Source organism: Urocitellus parryii, chromosome 5 (assembly GCF_045843805.1).
Source record: "Urocitellus parryii isolate mUroPar1 chromosome 5, mUroPar1.hap1, whole genome shotgun sequence".
Classification (NCBI taxonomy): Eukaryota; Metazoa; Chordata; class Mammalia; order Rodentia; family Sciuridae; genus Urocitellus; species Urocitellus parryii.
This window is the reverse complement of record NC_135535.1, coordinates 176,272,396-176,300,095: the sequence shown is the minus strand read 5'-3', so window position 1 is coordinate 176,300,095 and position 27,700 is coordinate 176,272,396. Positions and strand designations below refer to the sequence as shown.

General features: G+C 33.3%; 1 protein-coding gene across 1 annotated transcript in view; it reads right to left on the bottom strand.

The window, feature by feature from the left end:
* Btaf1 (B-TFIID TATA-box binding protein associated factor 1) overlaps positions 1-27,700 on the bottom strand; it is a 92,597-nt gene that overhangs the window by 22,283 nt on the left and 42,614 nt on the right. The window contains exons 14-24 of the mRNA XM_026397385.2: positions 26,265-26,385; positions 18,391-18,495; positions 16,334-16,483; positions 15,671-15,813; positions 14,670-14,844; positions 13,033-13,236; positions 6,382-6,808; positions 5,174-5,364; positions 3,224-3,377; positions 2,508-2,617; positions 903-1,104 (exon numbers count right to left, since the gene is read on the bottom strand). Of these exons, the coding sequence (XP_026253170.2) occupies positions 903-1,104; positions 2,508-2,617; positions 3,224-3,377; positions 5,174-5,364; positions 6,382-6,808; positions 13,033-13,236; positions 14,670-14,844; positions 15,671-15,813; positions 16,334-16,483; positions 18,391-18,495; positions 26,265-26,385 (1,982 nt within the window). The remainder of the gene's footprint in view (positions 1-902; positions 1,105-2,507; positions 2,618-3,223; positions 3,378-5,173; positions 5,365-6,381; positions 6,809-13,032; positions 13,237-14,669; positions 14,845-15,670; positions 15,814-16,333; positions 16,484-18,390; positions 18,496-26,264; positions 26,386-27,700) is intronic.

The window sequence follows — 27,700 nt, the reverse complement described above, 5'->3', positions numbered from 1 at the left end:
GTTAGCCACATTTTAAGTTAAGAGAATACAATGCAGCGTGTCAAAGATTAATTCTAAATTTCCCTACAGGATCTTGACAATCACCAACTAGATACAGTGGACCTTGTGAGTGCAGGCTCCTATAATCTTCTGCATTTTGAACCAGTTTCTACTGATCTGATCTTCATCCATCTTTCTTGCTCCAGAACCATTTTTCCGATACTTCAAGTTAAAAAATAGCTGCCTTCTCCTTTACAATGGGCTTGCCTACCTAGTTCTAGTTATCTAGTATTATTTTGGTCATTTTCCAACTAAGAAACAAAGAAAGTTTGGAAATATTTTATGTTTATACCACAGGTACTACCTGAATAAAAGTACATAAAATAGCAAAATCATTTTAAAATTAATAGTGAATCTTTTTTTGTTGTTGTTGTTGTACCACGAATTGAACCCAGGAGCGCTTAACCACTGAGTCACACCCCCAGTCCTTTTTTTTTTTGGTGCTGGGGATTGAACCCAGGGCCTTGTGCATTGTAGGCAAGCACTCTACCAACCGAGCTATATCCCCAGCCCCCCAGTCCTTTTTGATATTTTGAGATAGGGTATCGATGAATTGCTTAGGACTTTGCTAAATTGCTGGGGCTGGCTTCAAACTTGCAATCTGCCTGCTTCAGACTTCTGAGCTGGTGGGATTACGGGTGTGTACCACTGCGCCTGGCCAACAGTAATTCTTAAACTTTCCATGTGAAAATTTTAATAAAATATAAAATATTTGTAATGAAATAAAATTTTAAAAGTAATTTTCTTTTTTGAACAAAGTAGGTTATTTATATGCATATTTTAATAAGTCAATTTTATTTTGGTCATCCTTAAGAAAACTAAATAAAATGTCTAAGGGGTTTGTCAAAATTAAAAAAGGATACAGGCAAGTGCTTCAATTGCACCCTCTTGTTTGATATTGTCATCAATTGCTCCCAGCCATGGAAGTACCTTTTCCAAAAAGATGTTCATTGTTTCCATGGTAGCTATTTTGCTCATGACACCTACACAACGAGCAGCCATGTGCCTCACTGCAGTGCTCGGGTATTGAAGGCACATATAAAGATGAGACAAATGCTGTACCAACTAAAAATAAAAAAGTTAAAGGCAATCAGAATACTCATTAAGGTCTCTATCATTTAAAATGTTAACTATAATAGCCCATAATCAAAGATGTTCTCAATATTTCTAGTTAACTCTAAATCCAAAAATATCTCCAAATACCTCAAAACATTACTGCCAAGACATCAATGGAAAGTTAATCTAAACTCATTCTAAGATATCATAACTGTTTAAGAAAAGGTACAGAACTTCTCACCATAAGAAAGGCACACACAATTCTTTCAAACTCAACAAGAGACAAATCAAAAGGCACTTTCAACATTCTGTTATTAAGTCTGGGAATATGATACCACACATCATCAGCCTCCTTCAAATTTGTTGATTTAGGTTTAAGAATGTATGTTTTATTCACTGGGTTCAGTATTCCTAATTTTGTTCTAGGTACCATACTCTGATAGAAATTATCAAGTTATGATTATGATAACAATAACATCCTATTATTAAATACTTGCTGCAGGGAACACTAAGATTAATATCACAGTCAAGAACCTGCTCAACAGTTACAACAGCCTTACAGATCAGCTGAATGAATGTTTGCTAATCATGAGGGTAAGAGCATACAGATGGATTCTGTCTTTCTTTACTAATGATAAATTTTTTAAGACAGCTCAAGTGATCCTTATGCCTCAGCCTTCTGAGAAGTTGAGACTACAGGTACACACCACTGTATCCACACCTTATTAACAAAATTTTATCAAGTAAAAGAACATACTTTATACTACATGAACAAAAATCTTTATTCTTCTCTACTCCCTCTTAGCGAATCTAACAATAGAGAACTAGAGCTATTGTCCTTCACAATGGTACAATTGCAAAGACCTTCCTAATGTAGGTATATACAAAGAATAACACTCTTCTATAGAAAAAACACATAACTAATTTTCCTCCTCCTCCTGTTCCAATTCTTTTGTAAGAAATATAACAGTAAAGCCACAAACCAGTGTTCTTTGACACTGACCAGCTGTGGTTTAGGTGATTTCCTTCTACCTTTATATTTACCCTGGGAACAAGCTTTATTACCTGCGTTTTTCCTCTCTTGGAGGTATATTATTGGAATGCTTTGAGCAGTGATACTGGCTTTCCTTCCTGTTTATATCTGGTTTCTGCAGCATTAGAGCCCTTTCTGTAATGCCCCATATTCTAAGCTTCCAGATTGAGATTTCTACCATTCATGTACCCCAGCTCACAAAGCCCACAAGAGCTGTGCTGTCAGCAAAGAAGAAATATAGTAATACTGTATTTAAAAAAAAAAAAAAAACTGCAATTACTGGGGATGACATGAAGTTGCATTTTTCAAGTCTTAAGATGTTTTAGTAAGATCATTTGTTCTATCTGAAGAAATTTTACATCTGTATTTGTTAAGTTACCAACGGATGAAGCTCGGAATCCATTGAAGCTGCTGATGTTTCAAAAACTTGCAGAGAATTCACCAATTCTTGAGCAGGTCCATCTCCCCTTTCCAGGAGGGATTTTCCATCTATTCAAATATATTAAAAGTCTATATCACTTTGCAAGTTAATTTTTCAAAATCTCAACGTTCCCCCCACACACAATTTTTAGCACCTCCCAGCTAGTAGTCAATTTTACGTTTCATGTTAAAATGCCATGATCTTAATTTAAGTGCTAGGGTTCTGCACTCAGAGCAAAAAAAGAAGTTAATAATAATGATCTATTTAGACTATCTCTTTTTAGAAACAGAAAAGAAAAAAAAAAAAGGTGATTTTTTTTGGGGGGGGGGCGGGTAATGGGGATTGAACTCAGAGGTACTGAGCTATATTTCCAGCCCTATTTTTTATTTTATTTAGAGAAAGGGTCTCACTGAGTTGCTTAGCGCCTCACTTTTGCTGAGGCTGGCTTTGAACTCATGATCCTCCTGTCTCAGCCTCCCGAGCTACTAGGATTTACAGGCATGTGCCACTGCACCTGGCTAAAATAAATTACGATGTTTTTAACAAACTTCCAATTTTTAAAATTTACAATTGTCTGGGATAAACAGAAATAGGTATTTTTATTTTACAGATATATTTAATTGATAGACACTGAAATGTATTTAAAATGGAGCTCATAAAATATATATGCATACCAAAATTATTTAGATCAATTATATTCCTCAGTGGGCCAACCATAGCATCCCAGAGATGTGGCAATTTCACTGCCATTTCACCACCAAAATGCTTCACTATAGTTGTCAAGGCAAATTCAGCTCCCCTCCGTTGTACCAGGTAAGGCTTTTGGGCCTAAAATTAAATATTAGTTGAAAACAATCTCAGGAAAAAAGCATAATACACTTAAAATTTAATCAAGAGAATTTAAAGACTTTACAGTGCTTCATTAACTAATGAAGCAATTATTAGACACAATTATGACAACCATAAACATTTTCCAATAATTAAAATACAAAGGACAAAACCTCCTAACTAGATTTTTGTGTCCAAACTAAAATACTTTTGTAGGGTCAGGGATAAGGAATTAAATGATATGTGCTCCTTTTAGATATAGTCCTAAGTGACATTTTTTTCTTTGTTTTATCTTCTTCTTTTCCCTATCCCAAAGAAATTTAGCAGTTAGAAGAAAGATGAAATGATATATCCTTATTTATATTCATGTAAAGGACATAATAAGACATGTTAAGCTAACTGCAAGATTGATAATGTGGTATTCAACAATAATTACAGTCCATATAAGACCATCTCCCCCACAAAAGAAATATATATATACATATTTTTTAATTACTTTAAGATGAAGAAAGGGTTTGGGATAGTGGTAGAGCACTTGCCAAGCATGTGCAAGGCCCTTCATTTGATCCCCAGCACTGCAAAAAAAGAAAAAAAGCTATAAAGTATTAGAAGAGCTTTGTAACCCACGGAGGAATAAATACCAAAATCACAGTAAAATTTTGATGGAAACTATTATGGTGAGATATAACCAATGAAAAAGATTTCACACAATTTTGTTTATGTTTTTCTTTTTTTTTTTTTTTGAATCAAGGATTTAACACAGGGGTACTGACTGAGCTACATCCCCAGCCCTTTTTTATTTTTGAGACAAGGTCTTACTAAGTTCTTTAGGGCCTTGATAAGTGTTGAGGTTGGCCATGAACTTGTAATCCTCCTGCCTCAGCCTCCCAAGATGCTAGGATTACAATGTACACCACTATGCCTGACAACATTCATAGAGTATAGATATATAGACAATAACTTAAGATGATGATTTTAAAAAACAAAAATAGGCTTATATTTTACAAACCCCAGTCTTTTAGCATCAATAGTTTACTGCTGAACCCAGGTAAGTTCCTACATATTGCAATCAAAACTGTTTAGATTCATTTCATTGTTAATAACGTGAATCAAATTTTCTGAACAAAACACTTATCATTGGTTATTATTTATCTTTAAAGAAGTTAGTAATAAAGAACAGAGAGACCAACAGTACAGAATGGAAAGTCGGAATGAATCCTCGAAAATGAAAAGCATGATATATAACAAAGGGCCCATTTTAAATCAAGGAAGAAAGGTTTCAATAGTGGGATATCTGGTTGTTTGCACATAGTTTAGATCCCTATACTCATATCACACATTTAATAAATTCTAAGTTAACCAAAAGTCAGGTGGGCAGTGATGATCTCACATTTGTAAAACTACTGTCTGAATATCGAAAGAAATTCTGGATATCAATAAGACTGAGAAGTTATTTTTTACTCTTGTTTAATATCTTCTTTGTAGTCAATACTATGGGAGTGAATTCATTTATATATTTATAAATAGCTTATGTACCCACCATCAAGAGGGTTTCTTGCCTAGGAAGGTAAAGTTAGGCTGGTAAAAATTATAAGACACATGAGAAATTTAAATAGCTTAACTATTATCCTGGACCATGTTGCTAGAGTACTCCAAAAAGCTATTAATACTAGTCCTTTCATTTATAAGTACAAAAAATACAGTTCTGGAACCTGACATGACAACTTAGTTCTCAATGTATAAGCTAGATATCTGTTTTAAAATCAAAACATTCAAATGAAAAAAAATCTACTTACCTCATCAAGTTCGACAAGGATACTCCCACTACTTCCGGCAGGAAGATCTGCTATTTGAGCTTTTACTGCTTTCGGGGTAGGACCTCGCCTACTTGTGATAGCAAACGCAGCTTTCTGATGCCTATAGAGTGTAATTATACCTCTGTGCTTGGTTACAGTATGGTGCATTCCATCTTTTTCTGAGTTGGGTCCTAATTAGGAAAAAAATTAGCCTTTTAATCATAATATAGGTAACCAAAAGTTCTCTGCTCCAAATGAGACACAGCCCTTTATTTAAGGCCTCAATTTTTATAAGCTAATGACATGTTTTTTTTAAGACAATGAAATGGCAACAAAAAAATCTACTAGCATAGGTTTTATAACACAAAGTTGTAGAATCATGTGAACAATAAGAAATATCACATGCACGAATGATTGTGCCTAGGCACAAAAAGAAACATTAAAAATAACTCAAGCAAGCTTCCTCTAAAATAATGTTCATGGTCCCCATGAATTCAGGAAAACTTGACCACTGCAGAATATTCCTGCCTCATATAATAAAGGAGAGGGGAAAGATGATAACCCTCTTGTATTTTTATGTTAATATTCCAAATGTTCACATTCTTCTTTCAGATCGCTTTTTGATAGCACCAAAGTAGCAAATCTATTACATTTTCAATAATTTGTTTTGTTTTCCTAAAATCTTATTAATAAAAAATATAAGTCATGTAGGACTGAGTCATGTGAGGAAACACTGGTCTTTGATACCAGACTACTAAAAGTAGTTATTTTCCACATGAATTCTCCAAAAGAAAATAGAAAAACTGGTTAAGCATTATTTACTAAACAGAGTTCAATCTCATGAAAGACTAAATTTAGAAAACAAAATACAATAGGAAGAACTTTCATTAACATTTGATGCAACTGTTTTCTAGCCTATTAAGTCATACAATGACGGTTTTCAAGATGAAGGTAAGGGTGAATACCTGTCTCAATGGATTTCAGTCACCTTATATCAGACATCAGGTCTCTTATGACTGGCTTATTTAAGAGGGTTGTAATTGATTAGCTAATTGAAGTAACAAGGAATTTTGTTGTAACCAAACTTTTTTCTCTCAGAATGGAATATGGAGAAAATGGCTCTAACATGAATGATAGATATAAGTAAATGAAAACAAATTTAAATAGTTAATTCCTTCTCTACCCCATATAAAGGTTTAGATATATACCTTTAGAATTTTCCTGGCCACTTTGTGTTGGTACTGGACATGTTACACAAGGAGTTAGATATGGGTCCACACAAAGTGAGCTACAGAGATTTTTAATAATCTTTGAATTGGGACAGGGTGTCCTTGTTGTGCACTGCTGAAGAAGTTTAGCTATGCACTGAGCTGCATAGTTTTGCACTAGTGTATTCTCTTCTTTTTTAATCGTCTCCATTAGTGGTTTTATGATAGGATTTAATTTCTCCGGAAGCTGCTGCAAGCTCACAACTGCACATGCAGCAAAAGTATGCACTCTCAACTGCAACACTTGCCACTCTTGGTTTGTCTCTGTAACTGTCATTTGGACCTGCTGTCGTTTACTATCTAATTGCTGTAATACTTGAGAATTTAAATCGAAAGTTGATGTGACTTCATTAAAAACAGTAGTGACCTAATAAAAAAAAAAGAAATAAAAACTCATTAATTACATCAACCCCAAATAGACTATAAACTCCTAAACAGCAGACAGCAAGTTTTCTGTTTCACAAAAGTTCCTATTATCTAATATTGTTTTTTAGTACTCAGTAAACTAACAAATACCTAAAACCTCCCAACTAAAGTTTACTTAGTCTAACTTAACATTAACATTATATTCCTAAAGAAAGACACATTCTTTTGAGATGAATAAAATTTCTTATCCTTTAAATATATCTAATCTGTTTGAGGGGAAAATCACACTCAACACTTATAGTGTGCTTTGGTGACATGAGAAAGCAATATGCAAATACAGATATATGCAAATATAAACTGTTTAATATCAAAATTTAAAAACTTCTTGGGAAAAATATTCTAACTAAAAAATGTTTAGGGTAGCTGTTTACAAAGTGGTTAAGTAATACTAATTGAATTATTTTCATTCTTTCTTTGACCTCCCTTCTCGCAGAAATGTTCAGGCCACAAGAGAGAGAGGGGAGAAAAATGCAACAGCCATTATTTGTTTAATTACCTAGATAAAGTTGACTGCAGTTCCAGACAACTTTACAAACTGTTCAGTCCATTTTTTAAAAACAACTTTACTGAGATATAGTTCTTCTGCCATAAAAGTAACACATCTGAAGTATTTATAATTCACTCATTTTTAGTATACTCATAGTTATGAATCAAAATTTTAGAACACATTTTCATAAGTTCATAAATAATACTCATACTCACTAGCAAACACTCCTCATTTTTCCCCAGCCCTATGGAACTTTCATATCTGATTTGTCTTTCCAAAGTTGTCTATTTTGTAAATTTTATATAAATGGATTCATAAAATATGTAGTCATTTGTGACTTATTTCATTCATTTAGTATTATGCCTTCAAGGTTCACAAATGTTTTAGCATTGTATCAATATTTCCTTTTTTGATCAAATAATATTTTATATGATAATTTTTACTTACATACTATATTCATTCATCAATTGATTACTGATGGGTTTTTCCTACTTTTTGGCTACTTTTTGAATGATGTTGCTGTGAACATTCACATACATAGAGATTGTGTGATGGGCTCATATAACAAAAACTCTTGATAGGTTATAGCAAATATTAAAAGCTTGCAGGTATAGATCCTAATTGACAAGAAAAGCCTAATAACATTGAAAAATTTAAAATCTATTTTCTTTTTAATGGAGAGCCCTTTTTGTTCTCCAACCTCCTGAGTCATTGGGATTACAAGTGTACATCACTATGCCCAGCAAATCTAATTTTTAATACTTAGAAATTATTAATTTTGGGGCTGGGGATGTGGCTCAAGCGGTAGTGCGCTCGCCTGGCATGCGTGTGGCCCGGGTTCGATCCTCAGAACCACATACAAACAAAGATGTTGTGTCCGCCGAGAACTAAAAAATAAATATTAAAAATTCTCTCTCTCTCTCCTCTCTCACTCTCTCTTTAAAAAAAAAAAAGAAATTATTAATTTCATTGTGGACAATATCAATAATGCTATTTATTATAAAAAACAAAATAGCCATACAAATAAGATCTTCTTTTATCACTATAAAATGCTGAAGACTAAATAAACTATATCAGTTTCACTGTCAATCTGCTCACCACACTTACACATACACACACAAAAAAAAATCACATACCATTCCTAGCTTATACTTTCTACTCCATTGTTTGTTTTAACTTCTGCGCAAGAATTATCTGAAACAGGATACACTATTAAAAATTTTCAAATATTGTCCAAAATACACTATGCTTATTTTTGACAATGTCTAATGATTGTAGGCAATCAAGGAAAAGCTAATCACCTGCAATTAATTCAATCATTTAAACAATATTTACTATCAGATACTCAAAGATGAATAAGACACAGTCTAAACATACCCTAAAAATGCAGAGATGGGAAATATAAATAAAGAATTAAGACAACATAACATATCACTGAGGCAAGGGCAGGTTGCTATGAAAGTTCAGAGAGTCACCTAAAACTTCTTAGTAGAGGGTTGGAGCTATAGCTCAGTGGCAGAGTGCTTGCCTAGCATGTGTGAGGCACTGGGTTCAATCCTTAGCACCACATAAAAATAAACAAATAAAATAAAGGCAGTCTGTCCATCTACAATTACCAAAAGAAAATTAAAACAAACAAAAAAACTTTCTTAGCAGAGGAGCTTAGGGAAGACTTGCCAGAGGCAGTTAACTAATTTTTAAAAAGGAAAGACTTGGAAAAGTGTTATTAATTAATTTATTTTTAGGTGGGATGTTTCTGTTTTCCAAGCTTGCCTGAACCCCAAGGCTCAAGGATTCCTCCCATCTCAGCACCCACCCACTGCCTTGTAGCTGGGACTATAAGTGCATTGCACCACACCTAGCTTTTTGGATTGGTTTAAAGAATGGTTAAGTCAGGAGTTATATACATCTTTGTAAACAGATGAAGTGAGGTAAGAGGTGGAAGGCAGGATACCGTCTAAAGAACTGAAGACAGTTTATCATTGCTTGAGTATAAGGTGCAAATGGAGAAGTATCAAGAAAAGAACTCTAGGTGAGTGTACAGTGTTGAGGCAGAGAACTTCTGGCAAAGGACCAGGAACTCAGGCATAGAAGTGAGACTGAGTGAGGCACAGAAAACACTGTGTGTGATGTATTTCTGCAAAAAGAAAGCTAACCAGTTTGGCAGAAGTTTGGTAATAAGAAAAGAGATGGGGTATCTAGAGAAGGTAATGAGAGTAGGGGGGAGGGGGACTAAAAAGCAAGGGAAAGGAAACCATTTTTAAGGAAGAAAGGGATACAGAGTGGCACAAAAGGATTAATACTAGTCTAGCAAAGCATGAAGGATGAAATGGACCAGAAACTGCCTGGAGGTAAAATCAGAGAAGAATCAGACCTAAATATCAAGGCCTTTAGGCTTTGAAAATGCAAACAGAGAAATGATAAACATGAGACTTTCTGAAAGAAAAATTCCACTTTTGGTTATGTCTGAAGTGGCAATGAGATAATAATCCAAATAAAAGTGCTTAACAAAAGAACATAAGATTAAGAGTAGATAATACTGCACATGATTGAGAAAAGATAATATGGATAAGAACTAAATTAAGAGACTGGTGAGAGAGGAAAAGACAGAAATGCTTATATTGGGTAAATGCCCCTATCTGGCATTTAAGAGGAAAACAGGGACCCAATAAAAGATATAAAAGACTTTTACCTTTTAAAATTACCATCCCTAAATACTTTCTTCCAGAGATTCTGATATTTATGCTATTTCCTGTCCTAAGTTGAAACCACTGGACTGATGAAATTGAATAGTAATTTCACTGGGAAATAAGGGGTCCTTCTTGAAGAAGGAGGATATTTGAAACTTCAATAAGTTTATAGAAATAGTAGGAAGGAAATCTAATTATAAAGAAACTTTGAGGAATTTTAACTCTAGGCATTTAGAAAACTTTACCAAAGAACAACTTGGGTACAAAAATAACAAGTTTAGCTTTCTCTCATAAGTGAGGGAAAAAAAAATCAACTACAGTATTTTTCAGTCAGAAAGGGGATTAAGAAATGAACATTTGGACTGGGATTGTGGCTCAGTGGTAGAGTGCTCGCTTAGCACGGGCGGGACCTGGGTTTGATTCTCAGCACCACATAAAAATAAAGGCATTGTGTTGTGTCCATCTACAAAAAAGATTCTCTCTCTTAAAAAAAAAAAAAAAAGAAAAAAGAAAGAAACATTATTTCATGAGGCCAAACACAAACAAGTAGCTCAATTTCTCAATTCTATAACCCAGGAATAACTAATTTATACTAACTGAACTCACAGACTGAACTAAGTACAAAGCTGTAGTAATCAGACACTGGTGTTGGTTAGGAAGATACAAACATATTGGGCACAAAGATTCAGATAATAGATCCACATACATTCTTCAGTTGATTTTTTACAAAGATGCCAAAGCAATCCAACAGAAAAAAATCTCCTAATAATGATGCTAAGAAAACTAGATATATGTAGAAAAACAACCTTGACTTCATACTATACACAAACATTAATTCAAGATAGATCACTAGGGATGTAGCTTAGTGTTTCAAAGTGTTTGGCTAGCACATATGAGGCTCTTGGTTTGATGCACAGCACTACTAAAAACTGGCAGAAGAACCGAACATGGTTGGGCACACCAGTAATCTCAGTGGCTGGGGAAGCTAAGGCAAGAGAATTGCAAGTTCAAAGCCAGTCTCAGCAACTCAGCGAGGCCCTCAGCAACTCGGCAAGACCTTGTTTCTGAATAAAATATTTAAAAAGGGCTATAGCTCAGTGATTAAGCGCCCCTGGGTTTAATCCCTTGTACAAATAATGATGATGATGATGGAAGACAAATCTAAACATGAAAGCTAACACTATGAAGCTTTAGAAGAAAATGTATGCAAATTCCTTCACTATTTGGAGATAGAAAAAGGTTCTTTAGATCACAAATCATAATCAAGGAAACAACTGATAAATTTATTCAGATTGAATCTATCTGACAAGGAATTGGTATCCAGGATTATAAAGAACTCCTATGATTCAATAAGAAACAACTAAAAGTAGACAAAAGATCTGAAGACATTTCAGAAAGGAAGATACAGAAATGGCCAATAAAGATATAATTTGTCACAAAGAAAATGAAACTCAAAACCACAATGACACCATCACACAACCACAGAATGGCTAAAGTTAAAGGGGCTCATTATACTAAATGCTATTAATGATGTAGAGCACCCAAAACTCTCACACCTTGTTAGTTAGGAGGTAAAATGATACAACCACTTTGGGAAGTCTGAGTTTTTTAAATTTAATTTTAGTTTTTTGCAGTGGTGGGTATTACCTAGCTTTATCACTGAGCCATACCCCTATCCTCTATGTAGTTTTCCAAAAAAATAAAGAAAGGCAACTATCTTAAGATTCAGCAATTCCACTCATATATATTTACCAAAGAAAAATGAAAATATATGTCCACCAAAAAATACAGAAGCTTTGTTCACAATAGCCTCAAACTGGCCATAGTCCATGTCTATCAACAGGAGAATCGCTTAAACTAGTTTTGAAATATCAATGCGATGCCATAAAATGCAGTAATAAAACAAATGAATTATTAATACACATAACATGGATAGCTTGGAGGATACCAAGTTCAAGCCAGCCTAGGCAAGTTAATGAGACCCTGTCTTAAAAAAAAATGAAAACATGTTGGGGATATAGTTTAGTGGTAGAACACCTCTAGGTTCAATCCTTAGTACACAAAACAAAACAAAAAACCCTTCAGAGCACAGTGTATAATTACATTTATATGATATTGTAGAACAAGTAAAATTAATTTACCATGAGGTAAAGAATGGTTACTTAGGGACAAGGAGAAGAAGGGACTAACTACAAAGTAGTGATGGGAATTTCTATCTTGACAAGGTTTAGATTTTACATTCATATGTATCTGTGAAAATTCATCTAATGTTCACCTAAGACTGAGCACTTACACACTGAAGTGTACAAATATCTGAAATTTACTTAGAAATACATTAAAAAATAAGATGGATTGGTGGTTTGGAAAGAAGGGTAGATATTTGAATATATGCGTGATAAAGCATATATTCAAAATGTCAACGGCACAATCTAATTGCTGAGTATATAATATTTGTTGTATGAATTCTTTACTTTTTAAAGTATGTTTGAATTCCCATTTTCATTTAATGTTGGGAGCAGGGAGAAGAAATATTTAGGGATTTGTTAAAGTTTTTCCTATATTTTTCCCTTCTCAAGCAAGACTAGGAAACAACAAAATGTAACAACTTTTTTGAATAAAGGTACATTGATTTGTCAGAATTTAAGTTTAAAGGGATGGGGATGTAGCCCAGAGGCAAAGTGCTTGCCAACATGCATGAGGCCCTGTACTACCAACAAAACAACAACAACAACAAAAAAACCCAAATACAAACAATTAAAAAAAAAAAAAAAACACAGTAAAAGAAGAGAAAAACAGAGTTTAAAAAAAGAAAGTTTTTCCCCATTCTCCAAGAAAAGTCAACACATGAAATAAACTAGAATTGAGATGAGAGGCTACCAGGCCACAGACAGATACAACAAAATATGTGGTTTTGTGACAAACATGCTATGACAAATTTCTAATCTTTATTTCATGCTCTAAAATGAAGAGAGTTACTTCTTTACTCACCAGGTCATTAGCTTGATCTATAGTTAAAACGTTGTTGTTTACTCTATTACCAACTTCAATATGTGCATCAGCTAATGATGATATAAGCTGTTTACATTCATTCTGCATTCGTGTGAATGGAACAGCAATTTCATCATAATATAAATGTTCTGAAAGGATATCAAGTAAACGTGGCTGCACAGCTAGGGCAACAGCTTTACATTCCTAAAAATATAATAGACAACAAATATTCAGGGCAAATATATAAACATAATTTTATAGTTATATAAATTTTCACTTAAAAACTACCAAATTCTAAATTTCTACTGATTTTTTAATCTGTTGTTTTCTCTCAGAACAATAATTAGTTGCACAGAGAAAGGTATTATACCCAAACTGCTCTAAAATTTTAATATGAATAACTACAGAACATGCATGTGGAATTATTATAATTCCATTAAAATTCATTTTATTTAATTACTCTTATTGTACTGAATTTATTTGATGTTTACATAAATATAGCACAGATTTAAAAATACATTACTATAAAAATTTCTTAAAAATAAGTCAAGAAAACATTTGGCATGCACTAACTAAAAATATTACTTAAAGTCATTATTAGACTTCTTAACAGTTTAGACCACAGCTTTACATGCCATACTGTAAAAATGGATATATAATTTAAAAGCTACTTACCTGCCCCCAAATTTAACTAACCCTTCCCACTCTCTCTGGTTGTTGCCTGCCCCAACCAGAGGGGGAATGGCCTCAGTGGTGAGCCATGAGGGGTTCTGTGGGATCTGGGTGATCAGCCTGGGCTTCACAGAGTAAATCCAGAGAAGCTCTGTGAGGGTCCAGAAACCGAACTGTCAACACTTGCTGCTGAGTCTGAGAGGCACAAAAACACAGCATCACTGCCTCTCCAGCACACCGAGTCCTGCCTAAAAACAGATGAGCCTTGCTTCTTTCCAGAGGCAAAGCAGGGGTCTCAGTTGCAATAGAGCATGGCTCAATTACTTTTAGACACAGTTTTGACACACTGCTAAGAGGCAGTAACAAGCAACTCTCACAGCAAGTGCAGACAGTTAAATTTCCAGAAACAAGTCTTACAAAAAATCATACATCTTATGATAAGTTAAAGGTTAAAGGGGCTAAAAGAGAATGATTTGTTTGATACATGAAGATCTGGGTTTAAATATGGAGAGATTTCTCCTCTGACTAAAATTCTGCCCTTGCTACTACCCATTCAAATAGAGCTCTAAAACACAAAGCAGCTTTTTGTAGTTTTAGTATTACGAGATATATACAAGAATGAATGACCAACTGCATACATACAACCCAGTTTCTGGACTGCTTCCATATATACCCATGTTTTTGATAGGGACCTTTCTTAATAGACTTCGGGGTCAAAAACAAATATGAATTATGGGCATGCCTATTAGTCTCAGGTATGGGTAGAAATGTTAAAAAAAATGTTATGGTTAAAGGTAAATGAGAATGAAATAATGTTCAATATAGTTTGGAATACTTTTTCTATGATTGCTGGATCCTATTAGAGAAAAATTTCACTTTCATATTGTAAAATATAAATTATCCTAACAGCTAATGGAAATTAGTTCACATAATTTATCTTTATTATTTTCAGGAAAAAATCTTACCTTTTGTAAAGCAGCCCATTCACAGATTACCAAAGCAACACTAATTCTTTGTAAGGCAGATTTGGAGTTGAGATGGAAGAGTAGTAACTGGCCAAGGGATTCAGCTGGTTTAATTTCTTGAGTTACCATATTTACACCTGGATCACAAATACAGCAACAAAGTGCTCCTAACAATCTAACAGGGAGAAAAAAGAAGTTATTATACAAATTACCTGAAATAAAATTTCCCCCAATGAAGCCATATATTTTCCAGTAAATTTCACTCCTATCATTTATAAATAGATAAAAATTCTATTTTGAAAATGGAAAAAAAATATTTACTTGCTCTAAGTTTTTCATAGGCTGTAACAAGTGTGATAGAGGAAGGATTAACAGATATATGAGAGGAATCTTTCCTTTAAATGACTTCGGAGGCTGTCCTGGGACAGGGGTCTGAGGGACTCCCTCTAAGGGGACAGTGGGACCTCGACTTAGCCCAGGTGGGTTCTTGACTCACCCTGCTGAGAAAAAAATTTTGGATACATGAAAGTAAGGCACAAGCAAAGCCTTATACATTCCTAAGGCAGGCTACAAACGCTGCTCACCTCTCAAATCAGAGAAGAGTGACACACCCAGGGTTGACCTCTGTGACTATATATAGGATTTTCCTGGGAAGAAAAGTGCAGGTTCCCAGGAAAGCTTTTGTGGAAATCAAATCCCATGTTAATTACTTTTGATATTTGGGATTTAGAAAGTTTCTTTTTGGTTAAGCGGTCTAGCCATAATTCAGCTATGGGCACACTATATAGGTCTTTGACTATGGTGACATTTCAACTGAATGTATTTTTGTTCTACTTGATCTGTATGCTGAAGGTTTTGTTCATCAAACTAAAGACAATCATGGCTGATAGTACTCATAAATCTAAGTCTTCATCTAGTTAGGGTCTCTTTTTCTCTCTCTCCATGAGAGCTAATCTGTCAGGCTAGACCTATAAATTATTCAACACTTGGTGTGTACTCACTTGGCTGCCATCATTCTGGCCCGCATAACTACAAAATCCCTTGTGGCAGGGTCTTCCATGATGGTGTCTGCACCTGCAATATACTCCTGAAGTACTTCTTTACTTTGACTTTGGCCTTGACGTACCTTACCACCTGTTTTTTCCTACAGAAAAGAAAGAAAAAACAAAAACAAAAAACAATAAAGGTTAAACATAAAATTTAATTGGCAACAACAAAAATATTGAAATAACCACAGTAAAATACACTTCACAACATTATTATTATTTTTTAAATATGCAGTGTCCTTTATTTTATTTAGTGATGCTGGGGACTGAATCCATGGCCTTGTGCATGCAAGGCAAGCAAGCACTCTGCCAAATGAGCTATGTCCCCAGCCCCACTTCATAACATTTTAATGGATTAAAAATTACTATTCAACCTTATCATGGTCCTAATAAAAAACAATTTCTCCTTACAAATGCTAAATTAATTTTTGCTGTTAATAATAAAATAATATGAATTTCCTACATGGTTACTATATTGAGGACTGGGGATGTTGCTCAGGGGTAGAGTACCTGCCTGGCATGTATAAGGCCCTGTGTTTAATCCTCAGTGGCTCCCAAAAGAAAAAAAAAAAAAAAAATAAGTTGAATATAGAAATACATGTGTCTCTCTACACTTACCTTGGCTCTAGCTTTTACTTCTAGCAACATATTTAAATCAATAGGTAAGTGAGAAGGCTGCATCATTAAGCAAAGCCAAGCACCCATCCATGGGCAAGCAGCTGCTACCACATACTGAACTGATGCCTTGCTCAAGAGTTCCATCCAAACCTATAAAGTAAAAAGAACATGAAAGTGAAACTTTCCTGTTAAGTACTAACAAAATCTAATATTTATTTTTAGGGATACTGAATCAAAATTTAAAAAGTAGAAATGGCACACATATTAATTTTAAAACTCAACAGAGGCTTATTTTGAAATTCTGTTTTGGGGTGGGTTTATATACTACAAGAAGTAATGAAAGGAAAGTTGATGTTTTTTAAAAAAAGGAAAACAGAGCCTTCTCCAATATTTTATGGAAAACTTTAAAATAAAATTAGCCATAAAGTAAGAGTTGTCTCATTAAGTCACTACAATTCTTTTCATGCATCATAGGGATTGATACAAATGCAATATTATATTCAAGAAAACACTTTAACAGATAATAGCTCTGGATAAGTATTCACTGATAAATTTTAAAGTGGTAATATCCTAGTTGAATTAAAAACAGAGTAAGTCTCAATTCATGATCTTACTCAGTAAGGTATCTTTATTGATGCCTAACATTAGATTGGCTAGAACCAGCATGCAGAAATAACTCCACTTTTAAAAGTCTAAAATGAGCTAGTTACCTCAGAGACTAACAATTCAAAACAAATCCTCAAGATGCAAGTGCCATTTTTCCCCCACAAATGCTATTAATTATATCAAATGTCTCCTCCTTTTAAGACTTCAACACATATGACTAACCTTGCTAATTTAAAAAAAGTACAAGTCTAAACTATGATAATTAAGACTTTCCATACTATCAAAATCCCCCCCCCCAAATACTTGGATCTATAAGCATACTATAAACAGCAAAATCAGTCTTCCCTGTTTTATTTTCTGTATTAAGGCTTTCAGAAAGTGCTTAAAACAAAGCCTTAAAGATCACAAAATAAGAAAGCAGAATAAGAAATCTTTTGTCAATGACTTGAATTTTAGCTTAAATAACAAGCACTATTCTAACCAACAATTCCAGCTTGTTATGGCTAACTTTAAAAAAAAAAAAAAGGTATATCATACAAATTAAAATGCACAGGCCCAAAGGGACTTTTTCACCTCCTTGATTTTTTTTTTTAAGCTTAAAGTACACATTCAAGCTTGGTTACAAAAATAAAACATTCATCAATTTTCATTTACCAACCAAGCCAAAGTTATTTTACACTATGTATTTTAAAGTATACTCTCAGATATGGCTTCTTATAGTATTTAAGATACAGCAAGGACATGGCTAATTTTTTCAAATTAAAACATCAGCATTAATAAGTGGGTTTATTGGTCTTTTCTAATTATATGATTTAACATAAAGTTTGTAAGATAACGGAGGATATATATATATTGTTTCTATGACATGGTGTAGCATTTATATTTTTTTACTACAGTGATCTGTGACAGCAGCAGCTTCATTTTGTATTTTTTTCTAAACTGAAATTATAAAGTATCCATCTTAAAGATATCCACTATTCTAAAAATATGTACAGGATATTCCTTTACTGGTAGAATTAAAAATGTACAAATATCGGCTTTTTCAAAAATATATTTTTTTCTCTTAAAGGTTTAAAGATTTTTACTATATGTAAGAAAATGTAATCATAAATATTAGTTTTGTACCTATATTGTGCAATACTTAAAAAAATTGTATAAAGGTATTTTGAGGCAGTGCCTTACATGTTAAGAGAAACTAAAATAGTTCATACTGTATTATTCTCTAAAATTGGAAAAAAAAAGTGAAGAAGTATGGCTAACTTAACTATTACATTGCACAAGAAACCTACATTCCTGTCTCATTATAAAGACTGCTAGACTTTTCAAGTCTCTTGATGACTTTTAATTTCTTAAAAATCTCAGATCCATAGTACAGAAATTATGAAAAGCTTTAAAAAAATCTACAAAATTTATAGAAAGAGGGATAAGGGATAAAGATATATTCATTGTACCTTGTGAATGAGATCCAGAATTTCCTGGCTGCTTTCTAAAACACAGAACTGAAAAATATGTCGAAGCATATCAGGCAGTATAGGTATAAGCCAAGATGAAGAATTCTGAAAATAAAAACAGAATCAAAGGTATAGTGTTTAATTCTTTGTTGTCAGCTTATCTGAAATATAAGTCAAATAAGCTAAGTATTATCATGAAAAGATCACATGGCTTTATCAAAAATGTTCAGCTGGTGATAGATTTTGATAAGCTTGAGAGAAAACAAATATTATATTTGTTATTCCAAAGGTGGAGAAATTACATAGAATACAACCACTGGGGAGCTAAAAAAAAAAAAATTATTAACATCCAAATAAGGTGAAATTATCCTCCATATAGAACCAAGCAGTAACCAGAAGTTTCTCCTTGGTTATATCATACACCACTGCATTTTCAGAAAATTTGGAATAACAGGTTATTGCTGCTGTGCTAGAGGATCAGAGTTTAAGTTCTATGTGCTCACTAGTAATACAAGTAATAAGTTTTAAGATAACACCCAACCTAGAAAATTGTACTTTGCATTCACTACAAAAAAAAAGTTTTTAATCTATTTCAGGTAAGGGACATCTCAAAAATCTGATGAAAGTTATTAGGCCCACTCTTTTCTTAGAAAAACACACATTATGTATATACTTTGGTATATAATTTTGTTTCCAATATCAGAGGTTCAAATGTCTCCTCAAACCTAGATTAAAAACCTTAAGCTAAGGGATTTCTCAACATTTCAAAAGCCTACCTAAATCAAGTAGCCAAAAAGTATATAACCAATACCTATTATGTACCCAGAATTCTCAACACAAGGAACTGTACATATTCTCAATGCTATTCAAATAATTACAAGCTCGTTTTGACCAGAAACACCAGAAAAATCAAATAAATTAGTTCACAGTACCTATCATCCAAACCACATCATGACTTTCTGAACACAAAAAATACAGTGTCTGGAAGAAACTGAAGAGAAATTTGATACTTTTAACTGAAATTCCAGAAACACGTTCCAATGATAGTATGTGCATAACTTAAAAAGCTACCTATCATTTTCTAGCCAGTGAAAAACTAATGACAAATATAGGACCTGGGCTTTACCTTCTCATGATGGTTTAAGAAAAGTTTAAAACAACTTACAAAAATCATCAACCAGGGGAGCATATTTACTAAGTTGGTAAACCATAATTCTTCTTTTTGAAGGAAAGGTAGGAAGAAGAAAATAAATTTATATTTTTTCACCAGAGAGAATTAAAGACAACTAGAAAAACAGTAATAGTGATATACAGATAACTTAATATTATTAGTCTTTCATACTGTCTCTCTCGTGGTTTTGTTTTTGATAGGTCTCACTAAGTTGCTAAGGCTAGCCATGAACTTGTGATCCTAATGATTCAGGCTCCCAAGCAGCTGGGATTACATTATAGATGGATGTCACTGTGCCCAGCTCCATAATCTCCTTTCATTTCTGATTTTCTCCATTATATTTACCAACTCTTCCCCTATCCTCAACTCCATTGATGGCAATTCAAAAAGTTGTTTGTGGATTCAGAAGCTACATTTGTAGATTCCTTTCTATCACCACCATTTATAACCAGGAAAATGTAACACAAACTGTAGATATTTTCTCAGGCTATAAATTTTTGTTTGTATTTGTTATTTTAGCCAATTCTACATTATAATTATTTAAAAGAACCAGGGAGAAGAACAGAGACATGGGTAAAACACAAAAGATTTTTAAGGCAATAAAACTATTCTCTGTGATGTAATTGTGGATACATGACATTATTCATTTCTCAAACCAGTGGTTCACTGATACACACACACATTCATAGATACACCATTGCACGTATCAACATTTCCTGGTTAAAGAGATGGGGGTGGGGTGGGTGGTAAATTCCTTTGTTTGATTACCAAGCTAATAGCACAGTAAAAAAAAAAAAAAAAAAGTCACATCTTCACTGTAATTACCGATTGAAACCAGTTTGGTTTTCTTAGGAGTTTCTATTTTGTACTCCCCAAGAGTACACTTAGGAAGTATAAAACACTTCCATATGCTAACATTACTCATTAATAAAGACACAGGAATTAAAACATTTTCACAGATGTGATGGTATGCCACAGGGAAATATAATGGGAAAATAAGATTTCATGAACTATTAACTGTGGTTCTATTTAAAGACATTTTAGAAAAGTGTATACCTGTATACTTAAAATGGGCAAAATTTAAAAATATGGACATCTTCCTTTTTAGTCTTCCAATTTTATCAGGGAAAACAAAAAAGTTACTAAAGATAATCAGAATAATTTCAAGAGAATAGAAGCTTCAATCTTTTTTTTTTTTTTTTAAAGAGAGAGAGAGAGAGAGAGAGAGAATTTTAATATTTATTTTTTAGTATTCGGCGGACACAACATCTTCGTTTGTATGTGGTGCTGAGGATCGAACCTGGGCCGCACGCATGCTTGAGCCACATCCCCAGCCCCAGAAGCTTCAATGGTAATGAGGCAGCAGTATGCTGGGTCAAGTTTGACCTCACCTAATTAGTCTGGAATTATTGAGAATAATAGCTGAATACATGAAAAACTGAAACCAGAACAGTTACTAATAATTCAGAAGTGAGATTCATTTTCTTACTTTGTATGTAAGATGACTTCATATTCAGAAATGGGAAAGCAATTCAACCAATACTTAATCCATTTTGTCCCTATATAAAATGTAGGTTAAAAAGTTGAATGTCAGACTTGAATCTGAATCTGAAGTAAGCAGCTCACTGTGAGCTGTGTAGCTTATATGGGTTTGGGAAAGTTTCTTAATCTTTGATCATCAGTTCTCTCAAATGCAAAATAAAAATAGCAGTAGCCACTTCATATACAGTGTTTAGCACATCTCCTAGGATAAAACAAGCCAATAATAACTCAGATTATTATTATTTTATTATTAATATCACTTTTAAATATTGCATAAATATATAAATATTTATATAAATATGCTATATCCAAGAATATAAATAAGATTACCAAATTATAAGAAAAGAATTCTTGAAGTGCAAATGTTAGTGTTTTACTATCCGAACTACTAATTATTTATATTTGTATAGTATTAACATTTTCAAAGCACTTTCATATATGTTATCTCACTTAATCCATACAATTCTGAGGAAGGCTGCATAGGGATTTAACCAAAAAAGAGTTAAATAATCTTGACTGAGGTCAATAAGTCAACAGATGGTAGAGTCAAAGTTAGAACACGGATCCTTCTGTTTAGTTAAAGGATCTTTTCATTATGCCATTGAAGTGGTAACAAAATGCTCTAGTTTAATTTAATTTTAATAATTTAATAATCTTTAATTTATGATTGTTTCTATATAAGAATGTCAACTACTCAGCAATAGTAGGATGAGATAAACGGCAAGAAAGCAGCTCAGAAAATGGAAAGCAAGTTAAAGCAAGCATAAATTTTAACATTAGAGGGTTAACATCTCTCATCCAAATTGCCAAGTGCCAGATGTGTTTTGAAATTCAGAATTTGCCAGGTACAGTGACACACACTTGTAATATCAGCAGCTCAGGAGGCTGAGGCAGGAAGATCGAAAGTTCAAAGCCAGCCTCAGCAACTCAGTGAGGCCCTCAGCAACTTAGCAAGACCTCATCTAAAAATAAAAAAATTTAAAAAGGGGCTGGGGATGTGGCTCAGTAGTTAAGTGCCCCTGGGTTCAATCACTGTTAAAAACATTTTTTTTTCAGAATTTTTCAAATTTTAGAATAATGATGTTGAAATTCTGGATTTCATAACTGCAGGTAAGAGATCATGGAATTGAATCAATCAATACGTAAGTATCAGATAATTTGTGAAGAACACAGTAACTGCCTCAAACATGGTTTATTTTGATCTTTAGCACATGTGCTATGATCACAAGATTAAAAATAAAAATTAAGTTTTCACTGCATATTAATGCTTTTATTAAAATAATATTTTAAATACAGAAAAATCACAATGAGTTACTAAAGTTGGAATAATTTGTGGCACTAAAGATTTTGACTTATTCCATGAAGGGATATTCAGAGGCAGAAGGAGAACTGACATTTAGTAAGGTGAGGGTGAGGATAGGGAGTTGTAAAAGCAGAGTGATGAGACATGTGCAAAGATATTCTGATCAAGTGAACATAACATAATTACAATTGTGATACAGAGATAGAATTGGGATATTTTATTGACTCCTGAATATAAATATGGAAACAGATTAAAAGTAGATTTAAAATTGATAAAAGCCAGATATCTGAAGACCAAGAAAGAGAGGAATTTAATTCTAATATAGAGTCAACAACAAACTACTAACAACTTTGCAAATAATTGAAGCTATGCTCCCCCAAATTTTTGTTCAAAGACTTAATCCTCTCCCTCCAGAAAAACTATGACTATATTGAAACTAAGCACTGGAGTAAGAATGATAATATTTTCTATAAACATGTAAAAGGAAAGAAGTAGGTAAATTAAAAACAAGTGATATTTAAGCAGGATTACAACTTATTTTTAAATTTTCTTAAACAATGTAAATCAATAAGATAAAAACTAAAACAAATGCCAATTGTGGATGATGAAACATGAATGACTTAATTCCTTGCTCTTTTCTCTACTTAACAACCCCCCCCCCCGCAAAATAATGGTTGTAGTCGTAAAAGATTTTTTTAAAAAATTTCTTTGTAATGGTAGATGGACAGAATGCCTTTATTTTATTTGTTGATTTATATGTGGTGCTAAGGATTGAATCCAGTGCCTCACACATGCCAGGCGAGCGCTCTGCCACTGAGCCACAGCTCAGCCCCTAAAAGATTTTTTTTTAAGGGTTCACTTTATACTACTATTTGAAAAAACATAACAACAAAAAATCAAACAAAAGGAGTAAAGGATATAAAAGGACATTTATGAAGGTCAAAAGCAGAATGTACTGAGGATGAATAATTAACCATAGCTACAGTCTTCAGTGGTAAGGATACTGTGAGGAAGACTCAGGGCAGTGACAAAGCACAAAATGATCTATAATCAGCAGTATTAAGTTTCAATGACAGCATTACCCAGTAAAAAGATACTATGAACAAGTAATAGTTATTCTATGTATGTATAACATGTCAAAATACACCCTACTGTCATGTATATCTAGAAAGAAAAAAAAAAGATACTCTGAAGGTAAAGGCAAGACACAATGGGAAATTTCATTAATGATGCTATCAAAAAGTTTTTTTTAAATTTATTCACTTATAGTGCTGGAGTTGAACCAAGGTCTCATACATGCTAGGCAAATGCTCTACTACTAAGCTACAACCCTCAAAAAGTTTGTTTTGTGGACAGTATTGGAGATAGAACCCAAGGGCCTTGTGCATGTTAGGTAAGTGCTCTACCATTGAGCTACCTCTCTATCCATTTTTTTTTTTTTTTTGAAGACAGGGTCTCACTAAGTTGCTCAAGTTGGCCTTGAACTAGCAGGCCTCCTGCCTCAGTCTCCTAAGTAGGTGGGATTGCAGGTGTGCATCACCACGCCCTGCTAAAAAGAAATCTTGAAATTCAACAAGAATAAAACAAGCAACCCAATTTAAAAATAGGGGGACTGAGGTTGTGGCTTAGTGGTAGAATTCTCTCTTAGTACCTGTGAGCCCCTAGGTTCGATCCTCAGCACCATATAAAATAAATAAATAAAAATAAAGGTATTGTGTTCAACTACAACTAAAATACTAAAAAAAAAAAAAAAAAATTTAAAAATGGGTAAGATCTGAACAGACATCTCACCAAAGAAGACAGACAGATGGTAGATAAGCATATAAAGGTGTACGATATCATCTGTCACTAGGAAACTGCTAAAACAATGAAATGCTACTACATAACTACAAGGAAGGTTAAGATCCAAAATAAACAACTGCTAGCCAGGGTATGAAGTAACAGGGACTCTAAACCATGGCTTGTAAAATGCAAAAACACAATCACTTTGGAAGATAATTTGGTGATTTCTTATAAAATTAAATATATGGTTACTATATTATATAGCAATTATGCTCCTTGAAACTTACAGGAGTTGAAAACTTATAAAAAAAATCTACATAATGACATTTATAGTAGCTTTATTCCTAATTGCCAAAAACTTGAAGTAACCAAGATGTTCTAAAGTAGGTAAATAGATACATAAGCTGTAATATGTCCATATGATGGGATATTATTCAGTGATATTCAGTGACAAATGAGCTACCAAGTCATAAAGACAGCAGAAACAATAATTTCATATTGCTAAGTTAAAGAAGTCAATATAAAAAAGACTGTACACTATATGATTTCAACTGTATAATATTCTGGGAAAGGCAAAACTAAGATTTTAAGATGATTTAGTGGTTGCAAGGAATTAAGGGAGTGAAAAGGTGGGATAAACAAGAAGTACAGGGGATTTTTAGTGCAGCTTAAATACTCTGATGATACTATAAAACTGGATATGTTATTATTGTATATTTGTCAAAAAAAGAGAATCTGCAACACAAAGAGTGAACCCTAATGTAAAATAAGGACTTTTGCTAATAATGTAATAATATTGGCTAATCAATTTTAATAAATGTACCACACTAATACAAGATACTAACAATGGAGAAATTGTGAGGATAGTGGAAGGGATGTAAGGGTATATGGGAACTCTACTTTTCCCTTAGTTTTTCTGTAAATCTAAATTACTCTTAAAAATCAAATCTGTATGTTAAAAAAAAAAGATCAAGTAGAAGGAATAGATTTGACATATTTGAGAGGTTTTTCTAAAGTAAATTTAAGACTGCTTACATCAGAAATATTTAGGCAAAAAAACTATATCATAAAACTACAGCAAAAATGAAATGAAAATTAAGAACAATCCATGCCAGTTGTCATATCAACCCATGCCTGATCAACAGAGAATTATAAAACACCTGATAGTTTTTCTTCAGAGAAGATTCTGATTAGACAAAATCAAAATAAGGCAAAACTCAACTTACAAATGTTTATTCACAGTTTGACATAATATCATGCTTCAGGTTAAAACAAATCTACATAGAATATTCCTAATTCACATGGAAACACATGGTTAATGGACACAAGAGAAACATTTTATTCATGCAATAATCTATTACCTAAAAAAGTTAACCACTGCTTTTTTAAAGATGACTGGCCCAAACTATAGTACTATGTACAATATAGCATGCTATTAACACTATTGTTAATATTCCTTACTGATATTTCCCCTCAGGTATTTTGTTTTACCTATATGGGGTTATTTTAACAATAGGAGTATGAAGCCTTTTAAAACAGGGCAGGACTCATCAGCTCACCACAGACTATATTCACCCACTGATATTACCTAAAGGATCCCTGTAGGTATTTCAATATGCGACTCCTCAATTATATTATCCTTGGAAATATCATACTCTTAAGAGTAAACTTTAAGAGAAGGCAATAATATGGGAATTCAGTGGTCAGTCTTTAAGGGCTATACTTCAAAGCTTCCAATGTAGTCTTTCTAACATGGGATAAGTTCTGCCAATCACCAGTTATCAACCATACAAGGCAGGCAAAGACTGAATAACAGGTTTCCTATAGGAAGGGGCTAGTCAATCATTCAGCAAATACTGAGGACCTTGTATGTGTTAAGCACTACTCCAAGTGCTAAGAATACAACTAGAACTAAATATTTAAATATTTCTGCCCTCATGGTGATTGTATTCTTCTATATAGGCCCAACATTCTGATCATTGAATATGTAGCAAGGGAAAGCTAATGATCAGGTTTATTTTATGAAATTAATTTATATAAATTTCAAGACTGCTATATACAGTTATTAGTTCTTACCTGGTCCTGTGTTGATAATAACGTAAACAGAGTTTCCAATGCTGCTCTTCGAACTGATGATATAGTGTGATGCAAAAAAGGCCAGACACGTGGAACTAAAACTGTAAGTGACTGCTGAATACTAATAAAGAAGACACAAATTAATCTTACTCATTCTCAGTTGAAACTCCATACAGTACCTACATATCATTCTCATGCGGATGGTGATATTGATATCAAGTGTCTTTTTGATGAATAAAAAATGATTCTATCTTACTTGCATATGAACATTCACTTAACATCCTCATTCAGGCGAGCGCGCTACCGCTTGAGCCATATCCCCAGCCCCTTAACATCCTCATTCAAAACTGTTATCACAGCACCAAGAGTCAGAGTAAATGCAGCCAGAAAGAAGGTTTTTCTTTGGCCCTAATGCCATGAATAACCTTTATGAAGTTAGAACTTTCCAAAATAACTATATTTATAACTATGTTTACTCAGGAAAATGGGACACATATTCGAGCTACACAATCAGGTTTGCCAATCCTTATTCCAGCTCCATGGCTAACCCCAATGGGAGATGCACTTAAGTTTAACCCCCCTTTAAGGCCATCTCTGCCATGTATCTAAGGAGCAAGAGATAGTATGATGGTAGCTCTGAAATTTGTTATCCTGGTTTAGCATTACTAAGTTAGAAAACCTTTATTTTTTCTTCTCACAGATTAGATTTTAAGCGGGAAAAGAGAAGTCAAGTCTATGCTAACTTGAGCCATAAGATTCTTGCCACATTCATGAGTCAGTTGTAAAAGTTTCCTAGAATTAGGAAATGATTCATAAGTAGCATTTGAAATATACACCTCTGTAGAAAAAGGCATGAACAAAAAAAGAACATGCCAAGGTTAATTTCTTATCTATTCGTCTCTAATGTTTCCTCTCAGGACTCCTGTCTTTTAATATTATTTTTATTACTTGCAAGTTTGTATGAACATTACTTCTTGCACTTAAGTTCATTTACACATGTACTAAGTTCATTTATAAAATTCTAAATTGAACACATGCACACAAAGACATAAGAGACTTAAAATATATAAAGCATTATAACAATGTCTTGTTAATAGTGTAAATGTTCATGCACCAAAAAACATGCTGCATCCCTTCTTACATAAGGTGCAAAGTATCTGCCAAATAACACACAAATGAAGCAAAATTTCTAATAATGCAATTTTGAAATAAACAAATAAAAGCATAGAAAACTACATTATTTCACATCAATTTCCCAGAATTTTCAGAACATCATTTCATTTTCTTACATTATCTAGTTTTTCTGACACCATCCTACAAGGCGCAAATAAATGTCAGATCCACTCCAACCTTTTTTTTTTTTTTTAAAGTTTTATTGGAACACAGGCAAGTTCATTCCTTTATGGGTTTTATATGGCTGTTTTCATGCTGTAACT